The following is a 23,297-nucleotide window of genomic DNA, read 5'->3' on the forward strand; positions in this document are numbered from 1 at the left end:
TATATATATATATATATATATATATATATATTTTTTTTTTTTCTTCTTTCTTTTCTTTTTAAAAAAATAATCAACTGCAATTCTAACCGACCAAACTGCATCCAAGAATGTCTCTAAACAAATGAACCAAAGAAACATGATTAAATTCTCCTATTGAAGAAACCAAGAGTTTTTGTCAGCCCTACTGCTTCTGAGGATTAGGCCAAGCAGCCCATTCCCAAGGTTGGTTCTGTCCCCCACCCAAGTTTCTCATCTCAAGAGGAGGGCTGGGAGTGGAGGTGGGAACGGGGAACCTGTCCCCTCCTCCCATATGCTGGGAACTCTTAGGAAGTTACCGGTAGGGTAAGCCTCTCCTCTCATCCCATAAATATTAATTGTATCTTTTACTATAACCCTATAAGGCAGGTATGTATTATTAAACCCACTTTATAGAGAAGGAAATAGAGGCTAAGAAATAAGGTAAATAACTTGCCCAAAATGACACAGCTACTAAGCAGTAGAGGTCTAGATCTCTTTGACCACAAAACCCACATTCAATTACATATGCTGCTTCTCTTTCCTATGCTTTCCATTACTATTTAAAATTATTGCACAGAGCACATGCACATTCAGATAATACATTACTTTTTTCTTATTTAAAAGGCAAGAAATGATAATTAAACTGAACAAATTGATTAAACTGGTAAACTGATAAAAGAATCCTCAATCTTCAGATAGTTTAAAACAACTTAAATTCAATCCTAGATTGGTTATGCAACCATCTATTTCTCTGACTAAATGGCTAATATATATCTACACAATATATAAAATTCAGATGAATACAACCCACCAAATTGATAAATATTTTAATAACTTGATAACTTTGTAATATAGCAGCTAAAATATTGTAAGGCTCATTGTACAATAGATATTGTTAACCGAGGAGATTTAGACTATAGTCTAATTTTTCTGAGGACCTACAGCCTTATATCATGTAAATTTTTATATTTCATTAGTTGACATTTTTACCAGATTACTAATTTGGTCAAATACTTTATTATTAAATACAAATAGGATTAGCTTTGCATTTATGTTATAGAAAAAATGGACTTTTATAATGTACCACCACAGGAAAAGTGTAAAATGTAATGTGAAGTGAAAATGGTAGATTTTAACACTGAAATAATTACAGAAACATCATGTAAGGATGTGAGAAGTAACTAGAAGGAAATACAGAAAAAGATTTGTTGGGACAACACAACTGGAAGTGACTTTATTTCATTTATATCTTGTTCTATCAAACAATAAGATTTTAGAAAGCCACAAAACCTGCATTTACTTCAGTAATGCTGCCCCCAAACCAGCAACCAACTTGTCAAGTGTTTAAATATGTGGGCTGTAATAGCATACTTACATAAATACATGTACCATCTATTTTATGTAAAGATAATTGAAGAGGTACTTGAAAGTTACAGGGATATGTTCTTCAAGTTTCTTCATCTTCTTAAGATAGTCTCAATAGGAAACTAAGTTTTTGGAATTATTTTTAAGCATTCTTTTCCATTGTCATGACTACTTAAGTTCGCAAAATATTAAAAATCCACCTCTTCTGAAATTAGTGTTTCCTGTATGAAGATAATGCCACTTGACTCCACTTACAGCAATGGCAAGCAAACATTTCAGATTAATCCCTAAAATAGCTGGGAGTCCTATTATGGAATTGCACATGAAAAAAAAATAGCAACTGTGCCAATAACTGCAGGGCACCCAATGTGATCAACTCCCTGATCTGAATTGTCAACTTACTTCTTTCAGAGTCCAAGATGGAATCGATTTGCACAGTATAAAAGGCCCTAACTAAAACACTTTGCGTCGGAGTGGTCAAACACTGCTCCATCTGAATTCTGGGAACATAATCTCCACCCCCACTCTCTCTCCATTTAAAAAAGGAGGTCAGCAGGTGCAACAGAGTTCAATTTTATAAATACTTTCCTAGGATAATGCTCAAGGAAAGGATAATAGCCTTATATCTGATGGTATTCTGGGACACAGGCCAGTACTAAATAGATCCTGTACTAAATAGATTAAAGGAGAAAGATCTTTACAATGTGCTAGTTGTAACAATCAGAAGAAACCTTATACTGCTTCCTGCTCGAAGGGCTGATGGACAGAGAAGCCTCAATAAAGAATATTAAGACAACCCAGTAATGGCAAACATTTTACAGTTGCTGTTTTTCTTTCCATGCTTATTAGCTAATGCATTTTCAGTGAACATTTTTAAGGTAGTATCTATCTTTTTTTAAAAAAAAATAATGGAAGTATAAGCAATATTAGCACAAGAGATTTGATTATAAGTTTTATTTTCTAATGCAAAGAGTAGGGGAAAAACATACTTGAGTAATGAAAAGTCTAAAACAAGAAACAAAAAGCTTATCTAAACCATACTAGAGGCAATCCATGCAACTCAGCCAATGTTATTCAAATGCCATCAAAATGAATGATCTTAGGAATCTAACGCTTGTATATACACATTTATCTCAGTAAACGGTTTCTATAGCTCCCAGAATGTTTAACTACCACAATTTTTCAAATGCCTTATAATATTCAATCATTTATTCTGTAGCTCAATTCACTTATAACTCCCCTAAGAGGTTCTGTTTCCATCACCACACTCTAAACATTACAGATGGGGGGAAAAATTAATACTTCCACCGCCTCATGAACAATCACTAGCAAATTTAGAAGTAGAATTCTTCTAGGCCATAATGCGTCTTCTGTGTCATTCCTAATAATCATAATCAGACAAATATTCAATAAGCTCCTGGGCAAAAGATATATTGTTCCATAGATATCCCAAAACAACGTATTTTTTAAAACCCCAAAACATTTCTATCACCCAGTCTCCAAATCTGTTCTGCCTCCTTCCACATATTTTCAATCCTGGTTAATGGCTCCATGAAATCCCCAAGATGAAATGTGGAAGTCGTCCTTTCTCTTCTTCTTTATCTCCTGTCCTCCCATGCCATTCAAGATATGCAAGATAGTGCCTGGAGTGGTTCAGTGGTTGAGCGTCAACCCATGATCCAGGATTGATTCCCAGTCAGGGCACATGCCCAGGTTGCGGGCTCGATCCCCAGTAGGGGGCGTGCAGGAGGCAGACGATTAATGATTTTCATCATTGATGTTTCTATCTCTCCTTCTCCCAAGAAGCACCCAGTAACCAGCTGGTGGTGTGATATCAAGCCAACCACTAAGTAGCACATACTAGGTACACAATAAATATTTGCTGAGTGAATGAATTTTTGACATATATGTGCAAGACTTCTATGTACTGTGGAGGATAAAGAGGAGTGTGACTGTCTACTGTGATGCAATCTCCTTAAACATGAGGACTACACCTTGTTTTTGTCTCTTTGGCACATACTTAACAAGTACTAATTAATTTTTTGTAGAATGAGGAATTAGTTTAAATTGCATTATCAAATGTAAGAATTTTTCCCACTTTTTAAAAAACTGAATTGACTGGGGTGACTGGTTAATAAAGTTATATAGGTTTCAGGTGTGCAATTCTACAATACATCATCTATATATTGCAATGTGTGTTTATCACCCCAAGTCAAGTCTTCCTCCTTCCTTCACCATTTATCCCCTCTATGCCCTTTTCTACCTCCCTTTCCCTCTGGTAATCACCATGCTATTGTCTGTGTCTGATTTTTTTTTTTTTTTTTACTTAACCCTTTCACCTTTTTAATTTTCCCACTTTTCAACAATCATGCTTCCCTTGCTGATCTCTGACTGGGAGTCAATCAAATCAGTTGATAGGGTTGATTATTTCATTCATTATAACTGATATCAAGTCTAATCTTTTGATTTCAGTGTACCAAAAAAAAAAAAAAAAAAGAATCCATACTAACTCTGTGGTTTAAGTTATATTGTCACTGATTAGTTAATGATAATCAAAAGTATTGTTAATATCCACAAATTTTATCTAAATGGATCACATAATCTTTCAAGATTTTCAACTACAAAGCGATGATCCTCGAGAAAGCACCAAGCTGCACGGCTCTGCTAAAATCTGAACGTGGTCCAAATGGCAGGTCACAAAGCTCTCAAGATGTATCCAAACTACAGTACATCGAAGAAGCACTCTTCAATGGGAGTGCTTTCTTACAAGCTATCAACGGGGCACAGACAAAGGGAAAAGAAAGTTTCTGCCAGTTTCCTACTAGGTTACAGAAAACAAAACATACATTATAAAACATTTGGATAGGAATAATGCAAAAGGTGATAAGGAATTCCACGTAAAATATTAGCACCCTAACTTAACTACAGGTTATCCTCATCTCTAAACTGTTGTTTAGAATTCAGATTGCAAGTGGAAAGGATAAAATGACATGCAAAGCATCTGGCACAGTGCATGGTACAAAGCAGGTGCCAGTACGTGGTCTGCTCAGACACAACGCAGGGCTTACGTAGGATTTATCCACTCAGACTTAGATGCCCATGATAACAACGGGGCCCTGGAGTAAAGTGAAGGGTGGTCTACTGGCCAGAGGTGGTGGTCGGCCAGAATTCGCGAAGGGAGAGAGGAGGGGAGAACTGGCGGAACAGGCATTATCTTCCCTTCCCTTCGCCACCTGTCATGGTCTGGCTCGGTTGAGATGAAGTTAGCAGCGGCGGGAGAAGGATTATTTCCACCCCCTACAATGTACACATTATTTGAGTTTTCAACAATAATGATAATAAAGAGGACAGAAACCTGTTCAACAGAAACTGGAGGGAACGAAAGTTGATGGAATTCATGCTCTGCTGAAAATGAGCTCTCCCCGGCCCGTTGCAGTTTCTCTGTAGGGAATAAGATTAGGAAAGAGGAAGAACAAGAGGGCTAAAAAGAAAAAAATGGAACGAATAATCACTTGGAGAATATGTGTGAGAGAGATGAATGGATACATAAGATGAATTATTTAAGAGGTGAATAAAAAGAACTGATTTCACAGCAATTCTGGTTAGATTGAAGCTAAACAATTTACCTGCTGGTGGCAACTCACATGGATACAGAATTGAGCAAAGGCTATATAGTACGCTGAGAGAATGGGAAATCAGTAAGTGGCAATAGAGATGAAGGGGGAACTTCAACTTCGTTCTTTCAGGAAACATTTATGAATAGCTACTATGTTAAGTCCTATATTATGGCTGGGATATTCCGAGATGAAGAGAGTAAGATCCAGCCCCCAGGAAACTCATGTGCTACTGAAGGAAGATGATAAAACAAAGAAGTTTAATTCTCAGTCCTTGTGGTATTTGGCAACTTTCACTTTTTAAAGCAATTTTTAAATTATTTTAACCCCTAGCATCATATATTTGTGATAGTTGTATCACATATAAACTATGCACCATAATAATAAAATGCACATTTGTACATTTACCACCCAACGCACAAGAATTTATACTTTTATATTCACCTAAATCCTTCTGCTTGCTTTCCAAACTCTGTAATATGAGAGCATATTACATGACCAATCTAATTTCCAACTATTTCTTCCAAACTTTCTATTCTAGTCAGACATACTGGACAGAATGGTCTACAAATGTAAATGTCCAAGAAAACAGCTCCTCTTTTTATCTAAAAGAAACAAAAATTGAGGAAATATTCTATTTGCTTAATGAATGCATTTCTTACTACAGGAGCCAAGAGCTTTCCTTTATAAATTTTAAATAATTTGTAAAGGTAATAGAAGTTCATATGAATGAATGGTTGTAAGTGCTAAAAAGTACTTCCAAATGTTGTCATGGAAACATAAAATTCCCTGAAAAGGATGTATATAATCTTTTCATTCTGGTAAGAAAAATGTTATTTTATCTTGCACTTTAAAATAAGATTTACAATTATCATTTAAAACGAACTGTCATTCTTTCTCTTTCATGAACATTTTAATTGTGGTAAATACTCATGATAACAATTTACCGTATTAACCATGTTTAAGTGTACAGTTCAGTGGTATTAGGTACATTCACATTGTTGTGCAACCATCACCACCATCCATCTCCAAAATTCTTCATTTCTTGCAAAATTCAAACACTTCATGCATAACACAGCAACTTCTCATTCCTCTCTCCCCACCATGGCAACCACCATGCTACTGTTGCATTATTATTATTATTCCACCAGTGGAATGTAATAGTCTTCTGCCTCAAGTTGCTCTCTACTTTCAGCTCATGTTAATCCCTTGCTCAGAAGTCAGTGGTAAAAATAATAAAATGAAGGTGTATATGTCTTACCCAGGGGAATCATACAGTGTATTTGTCCTTTTGTGGTTGGCTTATTTCACTTAACATAATATCTTCAAGTTTTATCCATATTGTAGCAAAATACTATTTACCAGGCACTGTTCTACTCATTTCTCATGTATTAACCTCTTCGTAACAGCACTGGAGGTAGTTTAGGTACATATATCATTCCTACTTCACAGACGGGGAAACTGAGGCATGGAGAGATCAAGTTACTTGCCCAGGGCCTCCCAGCTTTTAAGTGGAAGGACCAATTTGTGAACCTGGATGATCTACCTCTAGAGCCCACACTCTAACCACTCGATGGCACCACCTCCCAGAGTACACTGTATTTGCTCACACTGTCTAAGATTTTAGAAAATCCCTTAAAGAATAACTCATCCCTCCCTAAGAAACCTGATAATGACAAGGCTGATAGTTCTGGCATCAGACTCAGCACATCAACATATCTGGGGATATCAAGTGGGAATAGAAAAAGAGATCAAGAGTGGTCGATGCCTCTTTATTCAATGCCCACCAAGCAAGTGTCCAGGATTCCCCATGCATCATCTCATTTAATCCTCTCAACAGCTTAGGAGGGGGAGCATTATTTTAAATACATACTTTATTAGATGAGGAGATCTAGGCTCAAAGAGGCTACACCTTCTGTCCCTCCTTACAGAGCCTGTCAGTGACAGAGGCAGAAGTAGAATCCAGATCAGAATAACCCCATGCCCTTCCCACTACCTAATGCTGCGGGCATTTAGCAGCGGACAGGAATACTGCCAGTCTGTAGAGTTTTTGCCCTCAGAAGTCTAGCATCCCCATCAGATAGACTATGGAGCCATGCTAGTGTGTGTACAGCTGTGTCCCAAGGCTGTTTCTCCAGCCGGCTAGAAGTTATAGCTGAGTCAACTCTTGTTCGAAGAAACAAGAGCTAGCCTATGCATCTGGGCAGGACTGTGGCAGCTCTGAGGACTCCTACACACAAAATACACACATGAAACCTCATGGAAGTTCAAAAACACAGGCTTTGGGGGCTATTATGATGTGGCCCTTTACAAAAAGAGGTTAAAAAATTCTCTAGAGAGAATTTTAATGAGGTTAGAAAACCATGAGAACAGAGCCAGAGTTCAGGAAATTGACTGCTTGTTTTCGCCGCTAATTCCCATATGTTTGACCTCAAAGTTTCTCAAAACTTCATTCTTAGAAAAATGGTTAAGACACAACGTAAAATTAAAAATGCAAAATACAAAATTATATACAATACACTGAAATATGGTGAAACTTTGGTTTTCACTTCATTATCTTTTCTCTGAACTTTTCAAATTTCCTATAATAAACATCGATTACTTAGGAAGGAACACCCTCCCACACACACACCCCAATTTTACCTGGAGTAGTCTAGTAATTCCCAAGTACTCAAATAGGATACATCAAAATCCCCTGAGATATTTGTTAAAAATACAAATTTTCAGTGTCCAAAGACCTACTCAGTCAGAATTTCCCGGTTGAGGTCCAGGAATCTGGAGTTTTAACAAGCTCCCTAGGTGACTGTAACATTTGTGAATCAAGGAAATTCTACAGTACTTTCAGGTCTCTTATTCTTTTTAAGACTTTTTTGATGACTTTTATTTTTAAACACCAGGCAAACTTACATTAGAATGCAAACACATAAAATTTAAGTGAGGATAAGTGACTGGGGTGTAGATTCAGATGCCTAAAGTCTCACCATTCATCTCTGCAAACTTCTGAACATCACTCAGGGTTTTCAGCTCTTGTCTTGGACATGCTGCTACGCACAGTGCTTCAGACTTGATCTTCCGGTTGATCAAGTCCAGATTGCACGGATCCAAAAAGAACACATACCTAAAGCATGGAGAAAAATATTGAGATACTATTTCCACAAAATACATTCTGGTTCACTGCACATCTGACTCAGCCTAAAAGCAAAGAACATCTATTCCATACTCCTCCACAAATTTAATCACAGATGTGGGAACATTTCACAAATCTAATCGCAGATAGGCTTTTTAAAGAAGAATTGCTTATAAATATACTGTTAAAAGCAGAAATGAAAGTAATTGTAGGGCTCCTTTTTCATGATCTATTTTTCCAAAATGAAAATTTGTCATGTGTATTTTATAATTAGAAATGATCTATTTTAAAAAATAATTGGTTTTAGTTTTATTTTTTTGTCAAACTTGTGCCCCCCTAAATTACTGGAATATAGCAATACTGTTATATAACATGAATTGTAGTTTATATGTAAACTTTAGTTAATGAATATATAATTATATATAAAATGTCTAATTATAAAAAACTAGAGGCCTGTTGCATGAATAGGCCTTCCCTTCCCCTGGCTGCCAGCACTGGTTTTCCTCCGGCACCCGGGACCCAGGCCTTTGCTCCGGCCGGAGCCACCTTCAGCCTACTTATGCAAATTAACTGTTGGCAGTTAATTTGCATATATCGCTGATTAGCCAATGGGAGGCATAGCGAAGGTACAGTCAATTACCATGTTTGTCTATTATTAGATAGGATAATATATAAAACTTTAGCTAATGAATATATAATTATAAAAATGCATTATAAAATTAAATATATAAAGTTGAATGAAGACTAGAAGGAAATATATGAACATTTTAACGACAGCCATTAATTTTAATTTTCTCTTTTACTTTTTAGAATTCTGATTGTCTAGAAAGAATGAAAATTATTTTTGAATTGATACTATAATAAATATTATTTATTACAAGAGTCCATTTCATCAAAACAAAATAATTCCCAAATTGTAAGTTATCCCTTTTGTATACTGTACATTTATATTTGAGAAAAGGAAAGATTAATCAGAAATTACATTAAAACAATTTTTTTAATGTTTCGAGGTAGAAGAGATGACAAAGATTGCACATGTTATCATTTGCCCAAAGAGACAGTAAGAGCCAAATCTTCTTAACTGAGAGAAGCAAAGCCTAATATTGTGGGTCAAGTGAGGGAGCACAAATAGAAATGCTCTCATGCATGATTATAGCTGAAGAACCCCCAAACATGTGTTCAATTCTATTGGGTCCACAGGAAAAGTTAATCATGCATCTGCCAATAGCCTTCCCCACACTGTTAAACTCCATTACTACATTACTATGCAAACTATGACTCAAATCAGGCAATATAACAAAACATAAGAATTAGGTGAGAAAACTGAAAAGCAAAACTATAAAACCAACTGAAACCTATAGAATTTTTCTAACCAATTCACCCTAATAAATGTAATTAAAAACATATAAAGAAAAAATTAAATAGAAAAAAACAGTATGTGTGTGGGGGATGGGATTAGAGAAACCCCTGCAGGTGGAGTACGCTGAACTGGCACGCTTCCGTAGAGCAGTGGACAGGAGCTGGCGGGGTGGGGTGAAGACGACACATGCAGGCATAGCTACAAACTGTGAAACTAAAATAAATAATTTTTGTGTAACTCTGTTAATGACTCTAGTACCATTCATGTTCAATGTAGATAAAAAGGAAAGGAAAGAAGCCAGGCAGAAAGATGTGGTTTGGAAGTGGGACTGCTTCTGTGGCTGATGACGATGAACCAGCACAGAGAAAACTCTGCCAACCTGTGTGTGGAAACAATCGCTCCCTTACTAATCCCTCTCCATCCTGTGCACCTTACTGAGCACGCCCATGCCTGGGGTACCGTGCAATGAGCCACACAAAACCAGCCCCTGGCCAGGGAACACACAGATCCTTGAGGAAGGTGTCATAAAACCTTTGAATCATTTACTACCACCACGAATAATACTATTATTTTAACAAAAAAAAAATAATAATGGTAGCTAACATTTGTTGAGTACTTACTATGTACTAGACACGTTATTAAACCCTTTACATATATTAACTCATTTATCCTCACAACAACCCTGTTTTACGCTTCTGCATGGGAATGTGGGGGTGGGCAGTGGAGCTGGGGTGGGGAGAGGTAAGTGGTAAGTGATGAGTGATGCCTTGGAAATGCCTGGAGAAATCAGGGGACAGCAGGATAGCAGGCGTGAGGAAAGGAGAGAAAGCCAGAGGCGTCCAGGGTCAGGCCACTGGGTCAACGACAGTGCCTCTCACAGCCTCCCGAGATCAGATGCCTGGTCTGACCGTCCTGCAGGCTTCTGCCCAACCTAAAGCCAAAAGCGCCCTCAGTATATTTCTAACTTCTTTCATACTTTAAAGCACATCCCCTGGATTGATAAGCCACAGTGACTGGGCAGCAGCCTCATATCTCACCTCAGACCCACCTGAGCTTGCTTTCTGGTTCTCTTTCTTAACAGTGGTCTGACCTTGGGAAACATATTTACCCTACTGAGCCTGCGCTTTCTTACATGTCAAACTGCCTAGCACCTATCTTACAGGTTGCTGCAATGTTGTTGGTAACGCACACAAAGCACCTAACATGTGTATCTATGCAGTGATCATATCATTGAGAAAACTAACTTTCACAAGTTTATATTTGATAGCAAGGCACTAAATCCAACACTTTCTGATATGGACACAAAACAGGACTAACTACTAATATTCAATTTCCGTTTGGAAGACAAGTCTGTGTGGAAGTGTTCATGCCAGTCGGGTGACTGGCCTTGGTAAGGACCAAGGTGGCCTCCAGAGCTGGTCCAGCACAAGGAAACCAGTGCAGAGGGAGAGAAGAATTCTACAGTGACTGTAACACTGTAAAATGGACATTGCACATTTTTAGCCTGGTTTGTAAGAATCAACTTCAACAGAACTAAAATAGAAATAATTTTAAGTGGTATCCTTAGGAAATACACTCACATACATAAACCATTACACTTAAAACCATCACCCACCTCCACAGTCAAAAAACATAGTAAACCTAATTACTTACACATTTCACATATTCCAAGGCACATACACACAACACATGTGTGCACACATCCACCCGATGTTTTGAATAATTTATAGGCGCTACAATCAGATTCTGTGAACAGTGATGGGATGTTTGGGTGCTGGGAACTGTCACATTCATGACTTTATTTGAGCCTCACAACAACTTTATGAGAGAGAGGCCGTCACCATTCCACGAAGACAGAACTGAGACCCTGAGGGACAGGCTCCACAGCCCAAGAAAGGCAGCAGGTGCCAGAGCAGGAATTAAAATCTAGTCTTTCTGATTCGGAGTCTCATTCTGTTTCTAAACTGCTCTAGTCTCAAAATATTTCCTACAAACAGAATTAATGATTTTAAAACTGTTCTATGTTGACTTTTTTAAAAATTAAATTTATTGGGGTGACATTGGTCAACATAACCTATGTTGACTTTTCATATTGTTTCCAGCATTCTGAAGTTTATCCACTCCATGGCCACATGTTAATAAGTAGTTATATTTTAATTAATTAGTATTTAAGTAAATATTTCAGAATAGGAAAAGTGCTTGCATCAAACAAATTTATGATTCATTAAAACCACACTTTTTTTGCATTTTGATTTGAAAATGTCCTTACCCAGGCAAACAAAGTGAACTATATGTGCAGTTTTATTTTTTTGAAATAAAACAAATACCCAACTCTCAAATAAGCATGGCACTGGCAGACCAGGCTGTTATAACTAACAAATCTACAATGAGTGTTTCTCAACCGAGAGGGCGACAGACCCCAGGTTAGAGGCTGTAAAACATTCTAGAAAAGTTTCTTAAAACTCTCAGCATACTTTCATTCTGCCTCCAGGAAAAGGGCTGGGAAAGGGATGGGGCATATGAATCTGAGAAAGCATCTCAGGCAACTCTGATCACACACATGCTTTGGCCCCTTGGCCCCGTCCTCTCAGCGGGGGAGACCCACTGCCACAGATAACTGAGGAAAGAGTACATTTTCATTGCTATCCTCACTAAATCTCTTACTAGACCTATTAATAACGTAAGTTAAGGGAATGAAGAAAAATGCTTGGAGTAAACTGTAAGGTAAACATAAAGGACGGCAGTTAAATATACACTGCAGTCAAAAAAAAAAGACAATAAAATAAAATAAAATAAAGCAAACAAAAAAAGAAACTAAGGAAAAAGAAAAAATATATTACAGTCAAAGTGGTTTCTGGGAATTTTCAAAGGGGAGAAAAAGATAAATTCATTTTAAATTGAAATTCTTGAAATACAATAAGTTATCCCCAAAAAGGCAGGAGAGGAGAGATATCTAAATAAAACGTCTATCTAGCCCCAGCTGGGTGGCTCAGTTGGTTGAGTGTCATCCCATGCACTAAAAGGTGGCGGGTTCGATTCCTGGTCAGGGCACATACCTACGTTGTGGTTCATTCCCCTTTTGGGGCATGTATAGGAGGCAACCAATCATGTCTCTCTCACATCGACCCTTCTCTCTCCAAAATAAATCTTTTAAAAAATGTCTGCCTACACAGTGAACACTAGGGGACAGATACACCAAAGATGAAAGCAAGACGACTGAGGAACGGAAGGGCACTACCTCACAGCAGCTCAAGAAAAGAGACAAGAGGCACAGGGACAAGACGGGTGACCTTTGAAGCTGTGCTCAGAGCGAGGAGATAGCACTGAATGATCTGATGTAGATAAAGATACACAAGAAGGTTCAAAACTAGAAACTAGTTTAAACTTCCATGTTGCTTTCACTTTCTTCCCGGAATCCAGAGTGAAGATAAAGAAAGGAAGATTTACCAAGAATTTACTTTGGGCCACAAGGAACCTCGGCGCTGCCCTCACACATCCTAATTCAACAAGAGAGAACTGAGACATACAAATTGGGCAACCGACTAGAACTGTGAGGGCGAACCTTTTGAGCTCGGCGTGTCAGCATTTTGAAAAACCCTAACTTAACTCTGGTGCCGTGTCACATATAGAAATTTTTTGATATTTGCAACCATAGTAAAACAAAGATTTATATTTTTGATATTTATTTTATATATTTAAATGTCACTTAACAAAGAAAAATCAACCAAAAAAATGAGTTCGCGTGTCACCTCTGACACGTGTGTCATAGGTTCGCCATCACTGGACTAGAACTCTGGGGAGATCGACTCCCAAGTGTGGCTCTTCCCACCACCGCCATTCCCATTCCCACTGGAGAGTGAGAATGAATGTAATGGAGAGTCAGTTACAGACCCATCAAGTCAGGGCAACCCTCTGGGACCCCAGAGCAGACAAAGCCCTTCCTGGACACGACAGTGCTGTCCTCATGTTGTATGCAACATGCCCATGATAAGGACTAACTAAATAAATGAAAAGAAACCACTCATTCAACAAACACTCTAAGTGTTAACTATGTGGTCACGCCTGAGCAAGGCCCTGGGGATATGAAGTTCATAAAAAACACACAACTTTTGAATGCAAGTAACTTAGAGTCTAGTGAAGAAAAGACAAAAATACAATCATTTTCAAAATCCTGTGCTATGTGGCAATGTTGAGATGGCAGAGGATAGGGTCCGATTCTGCAGAGAGGATAGGGGTTCCGGGGGAAGCATGGAGCAGGAGGCAGTATCTAAGCCACATTTTGAAAGTGAGTAGGAATTTTCCAGGCGACTGGGGAAGGGAGCAATCTAGACAGAGGAAACTGCATGTGTAAAAAGCACAGAAACATGAAAGAGCATTATTCAAGGAACTGCAAATAAGTTGGGCCACGGGATGGGACATCAAAGGGCTAGGCGCCAAGGAGAAGCGGGGGACAGGAGAGGTAGCCATCCTTGGAATCTGGAGGATCTTACAGTTCGATTCCATTAGGCAACGTGCTTTCAAGTGGCCATGGCACAGTGTTGCCTGGTGTAGCCAGCCCCTCGGGTTGAAGGCCAGAGAGGGCACCAGCAGCGCGCCTCCAGAGATGAGCCTCTGCCATTAAACTGCCTCCTGCTGCCATGGCAACTCTCTGCGGCAGGGCTCTTTTGGAGCAAAAGGTGGCAAGCAGATCCGGGGTCTGCTGGCCGCCTCCTGCCGAATTTGGCTTCTCTCCTCTCTAATCAGGAGAGAAGCACAGACGTGGGGAAGCTGGCTGAAAAATCCCTCCGGCGCCTTCTGCATTAGGGATTCCTGACACGTGCTTTCCCCAGAGAGGAATAAAAATGGAGTCTCATCATTTGTCCAATTATTGCCTCATATCAATTACAATTTATAGCCCCTTTCTACAGAGTATGGTGCTGCTAGTGAATCATACTAAAAGGAAAACAGCTTAATGGAGGTTTCCGCTATTGCTAAATATAGACCGTAGAGAGCGGGGACTTGTCCACCACCCACAGTGGAGTTTTGCCCAGAGAAGCCCTCTTTTCTCCCATGTGGGTGCCAGCAAGGCAATTCTAGTCATTCCATCGGGCGGGACCCAACTGTGCCACAAAGGGGTGTACAAGGTAGAGCTACGGGGCCGGCACACTAACGTAAGTACAACCCAATTACCTGCAACACAATTACCTACAACACATAGTCAACTAAAACTTTGCTGGCCCTCAATTTCCTGGGACAAAGCGATGGGACAGCAACAATTTGTCTTTAAAGCTGTAACTCTAGAACAGCGGTTCTCAACCTGTGGGTCGCGACCCCTTTGGGGTCAAATGACCCTTTCACAGGGGTTGCCTAAGACCATCAGAAAACACATATATAATTACATATTATTTTTGTGATTAATCACTATGCTTTAATTATGTTCAATTTGTAACAATGAAATTGGGGGTCACCACAACATGAGGAACTGTATTAAAGGGTCTCGGCATTAGGAAGGTTGAGAACCACTGCTCTAGAAAGTGGCTGAGAGAGTTGCACCTTGTTCATAATGGCCAAGACTATAAACACAGACCAGAGAACAGAAGAGGACTGAGCTGTGGGAAACCAGCCATGAGCTCGATGGCAGCGATGTCCCACTGCCTCCCCAATCCTAATGGGGAAAATGCAAAACTATCCTGAGAAAGAGGTAGCAGTTGTTGAAGAAATGCTAAGCATGCCCCTCCCCGACCTGCAAGGAAGCCACTGAAGTCTCAGGATCATGGCTGTCTCTTCCAGAGTCCTTGATTCACAGGCAACTGCTAAGAAGAGAAACTTTCACAGGCTTTCCCAGTAAATTCATAGCACTGACAGTTAAAAACAGCCTAAACTGTGGGGGAGGCCCAGAGGTCAGATGAAGACACCTCTACACAGAGAATGTTGACCCTCTGACCTCCCAACAGCTCCTTTCTGTTCCTCAAACACGCCTGGCACACTCTCACCTTGGGGGAGCTGCCCATCTCTCTGCCTGGACTATTCCCTCTCAGGTAAGCAGCACAGCAATTGTTAGCTCTCTCACCTGCTTAAGTCAGCACTCAGAAGTCACCTTCTCAGCGAAGCCTTCCGCCGGCACCCTATCTACAATGCCAACAGCACTCTCTATGCGGGTGTGCCTTATCCATCTCTCCTGCTTCATTTGTTTCTCCTCGGCGCTTACGCTCACTAACACACTGCACATTTTACTTAATCTATCTGTTTATTATCTGTCTCCACAGGTAGAACACCAGCTCCCTAACTGCCTAATTCATCACTATATCCCCAGATCCTAAAATAGTGCCTGGGGTGAGGAAGAAGCTCCTTTCCTATTTGTTGAATTAATAAATGGGTGGTAATTGTGTAAGATTTTGCCAAGTGAGGCAGGGGTGGAGGGAAAGGAAGGAAGAAGATATATTAGATAGAACGAAATCCTCTCATTTATACAACAGAAATGTATTAATATCTCTGTCAGGTACAGGGCTAAATAAGCACTAGTGATACTGTGATAAATACGACAAACACCAAGTGTCTCCCTTCCCAGCATTTAGTCTGGAGAGTCGAGAGGCAATTTCAAAACAGTGTGTAAAGGACACAGTAGAGAAAAGAGGACAGCAGAGGATGCATCCAAAGGGCCCCAGAAAGGGAGAGTCAGGGTAGGAGTCCAATCTAAAGCCAGGACCTAAAGAATGAGTAAGAGTCAGCAAGGTGTGGAGGAACGGAGGTGGGAGCAGGGCGGGAAGGGAGCACGCAGCGGCTTACAAAGTGAGAGCATAGCATAACTGAGAAAAGGAAAACTGTCAGAGTGGCTGAGATGGACTGTGATGAAAGACACAGATGGCTGGGCAGGCAAGCGGGAGCCTGATCTTGTGGGGCCCTGAAAATGGTATTAAAGATGTTAGAATGTTTGGAGTTCATCCCAAAGACTCTGGGAAGCCATTGAAAGTTCACCAGCTGCAATGGGGAGTCTGAATTAAAAGTGAGCAAGAAAGTAAGGAAATTGCTCAGGAGGCTACTGAATCTCTACTAAGAAATGATGACTTCGTGGCTCAGTGGTTGAGCGTCGATCTAAGACCAGGAGGTCATGGTTCGATTCCCATTAGGGCACATGCCCAGGTTGCAGAGAGAAGGGCAACGTCCCCAAGGTGAGATTGTGCTGGAGTGTTTGAGGGACAGAAAGGGGACATTTCTCTCTCTCTTTCCCCTTCTCCCTTCCTCTCTGAAATCAATAAAGATTAAAAGAAGAAGAAGGAGGAGGAGGAGGAGCAAGAGGAGGAGGAGGAGGGGAAGGAGAAGGAATGATGATGATTTGGACTAGAGGTAAAAGAATGGCTCCAGTGAGCATAGAACAGGGGTCCTCAAACTTTTTAAACAGGGGGCCAGTTCACTGTCCCTCAGACCGTTGGAGGGCCGGACTATAGTTTAAAAAAAAACTATGAACAAATTCCTATGCACACTGCACATATCTTATTTTGAAGTAAAAAAACAAAATGGGAACAAATACAATATTTGTATTTGCATGTGGCCTAGAGGTAAAAGAATGGCTCCAGTGGGCATAGAACCTGTAAGCTGGGAGGAGAGAAGGCGGTGGTCAGAATGGGGAAATTCTTCAGTAATTAGTGTGAACTGATTTTATAGATGGAGCAGTTTAGGGTGAGGACAAAGACCAAGCAGTGACTATGGAAGAGTGAATCCTGAATGCCCCCACTGAGAAGAAACTCAAACAGTTCCCAGGGCTGGCATGAAAATCCATGAAACAGAGTATGTGAAAGTGCTCTGTAAACTGCACGAATGTAGAGGTGGTTAAAATAGCTGGGTCTGCCCAACTGGGTTAAAAAAAAGGAAGAAGCTTTGACACGTAGCTTTGAAACTTATTTTGGAAGATGGCGATAATGAAGAGGATTATAATAAAGAGCAGTTAACTTTTATGGCTCCAGGCAATGTGTTAAGGAGTATGCATCATTTATCATATTAATTCTCCAAAACACCCTAACAAGTAAGTACTATTATCCTCATTTTACAAATGAAGATCTTTAGGCCAAACATATTATTGTGACTTTCTCCAGTGTATATCATCATTGGTTATCTGTCTACTGAATCTACCTTTATAGATGTATCTCCAATTACATGAAAAATCTTACCATCATAGAAAAACTACAAATACTATTCCCACTGTGTTGCTTTTATCTTTATATCAGAGAATCAAACTTTTTGATCAAACGTGATCACCTTGGTTCTACTTTATATCTTATTGCTTCAATGATGTATAGATGATCTCCTCTCCACAACAAAGGTAAGTACTGTATAAAGTTTGCTTTAAAATATCTAACTCATCTGGAATTTATTTTGCATGGCTTGAGATTAAATTAGATGAATATGTAGCTTTCTTCATATTGTCATTCAACAATGTTTTTTATTAAACACCAACTACTTTCAGTTTTTATTTTACTTTATTAATCAATACATTAAACTATCAGTTTATTTCTGATATTTCTATTTTGTTTCCATCCCTGTAATTAATCTACATTCAGGTAGTCCTGTTAATAATATACTTTGGAATAGGTTTCGGTCTTAAATGCAAAACTCCTTGCCCTGGCCAGTGTGTTCAGTGGTTAGAGCATCAGCCCGCAGACTGAAGGGTCACTGGTTTGATTTCTGGTCAAGGGCACATACCTGGGTTGAAGGTTTGATCCCTGGCCCCATGTGGGGCACATGCGGGAGGTAACCAATCAATGTGTCTCTCTTTCGATGTTTTTCTCTCTCTTTCTGTCCCCCTCCCTCTCATCTTTCTACTCTCTCTAAAAATCAATGAAAAAAATATCCTCCAGTGCGGAGTAATAAAACAACAACAACACACAAACAAACAAACCCCACTCCTTTTGTTCCCGCTAAGCTACACAATCATTAATTAGACAATGACAACTATAGATACATGACCCTTCTCAAGACGAGTAATCCCGAGCCCCTACATGGTTTGTATGGCCAGTTCACTTACTGCCAATATTTTAAAACCAGAAGATCCATAGGTGTTATGGTCTGAATGTGTCCCCCACCCAAATTCATGTTGAATTATAATTTCCAAAGATGATGATTTTAAGGGCCTTTGGGTGATTATTTGGCCATGACTGTGGAGTGCTCGTGAATGTGTTTAGTGCCACATAAAAGAGGTTCCAGAGAGATCCCCATCCCCTTCCACCATGTGAGAGCACAGTGAGAAGGTGCCAGTATGAACCAGAAAGAAGACCCTCATGAGAATGTGATCATGCTGCTCCCTTGATCTTGGGTTCCCAGCCTCCAGAACCAAGAGAGATAAGTTTCTGTTGGTTATAAGCAGCCCAAACAGAGTAGGTTGTGTGTACCCCTACTCTCCCTCTGCCACTAGACTTCTCCTAGCTTCTCTTGAAAAATTAGCATCACTGGGCCCATCAACCCACATGCCAAAAATCAGCTACAGCTGAGTAGCAGCTATCTCCTTTTTTGGGGCACACACATATAAAACTCCAAGTACCCAACATCTGTCTCATTTCCAGTCCACATAAGTGATTTACAGTATCTGCCTAGAGCAGTGGTTCTCAACCTTCTGGCCTTTTAAATACAGCTCCTCATGTTGTGACCCAACCATAAAATTATTTTCGTTGCTACTTCATAACTGTAATGTTGCTACTGTTATGAATCATAATGTAAATATCTGACATGCAGGATGGTCTTAGGCGACCCCTGTGAAAGGGTCGTTCAACCGCCAAAGGGGTCTCGACCCACAGGTTGAGAACCGCTGGCCTAGAGGCCTTTAGATTTGCAACCCTGGTGAAATCCAGTTTTCCTTTCTACCATCAAAGACAGAAAGTTCACAGTCAATTTGGTGCTCAACTTCAGAAACTACACTTAGCCTAGATCTCTGGTCTAATCTCTTCTCTACTTCCTGGCATGGCTCCTGATCTTTTATCCCCTGTTTAATTATTTTATAATATATTCATCTAATTCTAACCCTCTCCAATTATTCTATGAACAAGAATAATTTTTAAAAAGGTTTTTCCCCTAAAGTTCTTGGCTGCTCCTTTACTCTGTGATTCATACTATCAATCAAGTTCAATTCAACATCCTATTGGGATCTTAACTGTTATTGTATTAAATCCATAAATTAACTTTGTTAGTGTTGTCATCTTTATTCTATTAAGACTACTCAGCAAGGAGTAGATTATATATCTATCTCTTATTAGTTTTCTTTTCTTTCTATTAAAATATTATAATTCTCTGTATTTGACCCCATATTTTGTTAGGTTTTAGTTTTTAATAAAACAAGTATTATCTTTTTCATATTTTGCCTACTGATAAATGACTGAATTCAGTTAGGCGTATACTTTATAACACATGATTTAAGCATCTCATTTCAAGATACGTTTTTGTTCAATCTAAACACGCAGGTTATAGTCCTTTGTAATTGGTTAATAGCATTATTTTTCTCTCTACTGAGCTACACACATTCAATTTATCTCTTTGATATGATTTGTTGCAGCTAGTTATTTACAACAATCCACAATAAAAAATGTGATATCCTTGTTTTGTTTAATTTTAGATAGACTGTTTTGGCCATGACTAGAAATTCCATTAACTTTCTTTCATGCCTTCAGACTTAAAATCTATTTTGACAACGGTGCCAAGGTAATTCAATGGGGAAAATAGTCTATTCAATAAAAGATGATGGAAAAGTGGATTTTTGTATGGAAGGAAAAGATAAACCTTGACCTCTTCACACCATATGCAAACATGAAATCAAAATGGATCATAGACATAAACATAAGAGCTACATAAAAAAACTTCTAGAAGAAAGCACAGAAAAAATATCGTTGAGACTTTGGGATACATCAGTAATTTCTTAGCTTGAACATGAAAAGCATAAACCATGAAAAAGACACATTTGTGTGTGATTGGGTTTAAATGTATCTAATGGATAAATTAGACAATAAAATTATTTGCATGTCAAAAGATGTTCCACATCACTGGTCATTAGAAACATGCATTTTAAAACCACAGTGAGATACCACTATACACACACTAAGATAGTTACAATTAAAAAGACTGACAATGAAAATGTTAGTGAGGGGATGCAGCAACTATAACGCCCTCCTTTCCTAGTGGCAATGCAAAATGGTGCAACCCCTTTGGAAAACAGTTTGGCAATTTCTTATAAAGTTAAACATGCCCTCACCATGTGACTCAGCAATCCCAATCCTAGGGACGTACCTAAAAGTAATGAATTATACATCCATACAACATCATATACACAAAATTTCAAAGTAGTGTTATCACAATAGAAAAAAAATAACTTTAAATGTGGAAATAACTATCCAAAAAATAGTGAACAGATAAACAAAATGTGGCATACCCATGATAGAATACTACTCAGTTATTAAAAAAGAACGAACTACCGACATATTAAACAACATGAATGAATCTCAATAACACTATTATGCTGTGCTTAAAAAGCCATATGTAAAACCACTCTGTACTATATGATTCCATGTAATGAAGTTCTAGGAAAGGCAAAACTATACTGACCGAAAGCAGATCAGTGGTTGCTTAGGGACAGAGCCGGGCAAGGATTGACAACAAAGGGGCCTGAGATAATTTTCTAAGGACAACAGCAGAAGTGTGGGTTGTGGTGGAGGGTATACGACTGCATACAGTTACCAAAACTCAAACTGTACACTTAAAACAGGTAAATTATACCTTAATAAAAGTATTAAAATAAAAAATTTTAAGTTTCATTTAGAAAATATACTTTATAAAATCCAACTTAATGGGAGTCCCAGTGTGCAGTATAGAGTTTAAAACTGCTCAGACCAGAGGTCTAGACTTTGCCCTGGGCTTCTGGGAGTTAATCTCTAAGCCTTCTAGCAGTCTTTATTTGCCTGGGGCAAACAATGTGATTGGGGGGGCGGGGAGAGGGAAAGGGGAGCGCCACACTAGGTAGAACGCAGGAAGTGGGTTGACCAATTTTAGATCAGCAATGTCATGTAGACTGGGAGTTCTGGGTCCTGTGGTATGAGGAGCTGGAAACTGAACCAGCTAGTGGGCAATGAGCCATGCCTGAGTAATGGAGCCCCAACAAAAATTGCGAACACTGAGGTTTGAGTGAGCTTACTAGGTGGCAGTACACCATGTGTACTTGTCACACATCAATGCCAGGAAGGGAACATACTCTGACTACTCTCTGGGCAAGGACAACTAAGCTCTGCCCTATGTATTTCTTTCATTGACTGATTTTAATCTGTAGCCTTTCCCAGTAATAAGCTGTAACTGTGAGTATAAGAGATTTCAGTGAGTTGTGAGAGGCTTTCTGGCAATTATAGATTTGGTGTCAGAATTGAGATTGGCTATGTGTGGACTATGTACAACACTCTAATTTCTCAGTTGCCCTCAGCTCTCATATCCAGATAAACATAAATAGGTGGTAAACTGGTGACTATAAAAATTCATAGTTGAAGTAGTTAATAATTATCTAAATCTATGATCTCATTTCTACTGATGAAAGCTTTTTGGAATCTTTACAGTTGCCTGGTTAACCTGGAACCAAACCAAGTAGTGAGACTCTGGATTGAGCTGTTTACCTTAGATATGACTAGTAAACACACCCAGGCAGGTAACACAGAGAAAAATCAACCAACCCATCCTTGCTTTGGTACACACACACATGTCATCTAATTCTGTTAAGTAGCTTTTTACCTCCCTATTTAGAATCTGCTAAACACTACGACTTTCAACTTCTGCAATTTCTAAGGTATGCAGTTGGATCTCTTCTTTCAAATTGCTAGCAGTATCATCCATAGCAAGTATTATTCTAGAGGCAGAATTACACTTATAATACAGATATTACCTTTGTAAAGAGTTAAAAAAAATGTTAGGCTAAAGAGCAGTGTGGTTACAAAATGAAAAAAATATATTCCAAATATGCCACCATAAATTCACCTTCTGAACATTTAGCTATCATTTTTACAACTTCTAAAATCTGACATAAGAGAAAAATAAAAGTTTAAGAAAATTGAATAAATACAGGAAGTTTTCATTTAGAACATCATAAATGTTACTGTTTCTAAATGCTTATAAATTTGTGGAGAAATGAGCCCACAAATCCAAGTTCAAGTGAAGTATCAACACACACTACTCTATTTCATGTTGAGCCAAACTAGGTGAGGCAGTAAGTTAATGCTGAAATCAGAGTTATTTAACAGGAGGCAGAAGGGAGAGCACTTTCCCTCAAAGCAAAGCCAGAACTGTCAAAGGCTTAGAGTGTCTCCGTTTGTTCAGACTCATCCCTGAGTGTGGGAATGAGCAAGTGATCTACTGGGCTGCTCTGAAGAATACTCCAAACACTCTGCAAATCTCAGGCATTAGCAGTGAATAAAGGCACTATCTCTCCTCCTTCCTAAACCTCTGCAACTCCACAGAGTCGGGGCTCCTTCCTGTTTTTGCCATTCTTCACCTGGCTTTAGCCTGGTCTATAGAACTCCAACCTGTAGCCTCAGCTCATGCTCTTCAGCCAACAAGAACCAAGCTTGGTGCTCTAGCTCAAATTCCATTGCCACTAGAGATGGGCCCTTGAAGCCACTGCTCGAGAACCGTCAGGACCATTCATTCACCAGGTTCCCTCCATCATCACCTTGTGTGCCCCCTTCCAGAGATGTACTTTATTTGATTTTCCCCTGCTAGAACGTAAGCTCTTCTCTGAACCCACCCAAATGGAGCACTAAGACCCTACTTAAAATGACAGTGTCCCTGAATTCCCAGCCCACCCCACTCCCCATCACTGGCT

General features: G+C 39.2%; 1 protein-coding gene across 4 annotated transcripts in view; it reads right to left on the reverse strand.

The window, feature by feature from the left end:
* Positions 1 to 23,297, reverse strand: part of SLC44A1 (solute carrier family 44 member 1) — a 107,706-nt gene that overhangs the window by 68,249 nt on the left and 16,160 nt on the right. For 2 of the 4 annotated variants that reach the window (XR_002829067.1, XM_014455218.2), the window contains exon 3: positions 7,979 to 8,115. The exons of the other annotated variants lie outside the window; for them this stretch is intronic. Coding sequence is in view for 1 of the 2 variants with exons in the window: in XM_014455218.2 (XP_014310704.1) it covers positions 7,979 to 8,115 (137 nt within the window). In the remaining variant the exon portion in view is untranslated. The remainder of the gene's footprint in view (positions 1 to 7,978; positions 8,116 to 23,297) is intronic. 4 annotated transcript variants of the gene reach the window in all.

This window comes from Myotis lucifugus, unplaced genomic scaffold, assembly GCF_000147115.1.
Source record: "Myotis lucifugus unplaced genomic scaffold, Myoluc2.0 scaffold_43, whole genome shotgun sequence".
Classification (NCBI taxonomy): Eukaryota; Metazoa; Chordata; class Mammalia; order Chiroptera; family Vespertilionidae; genus Myotis; species Myotis lucifugus.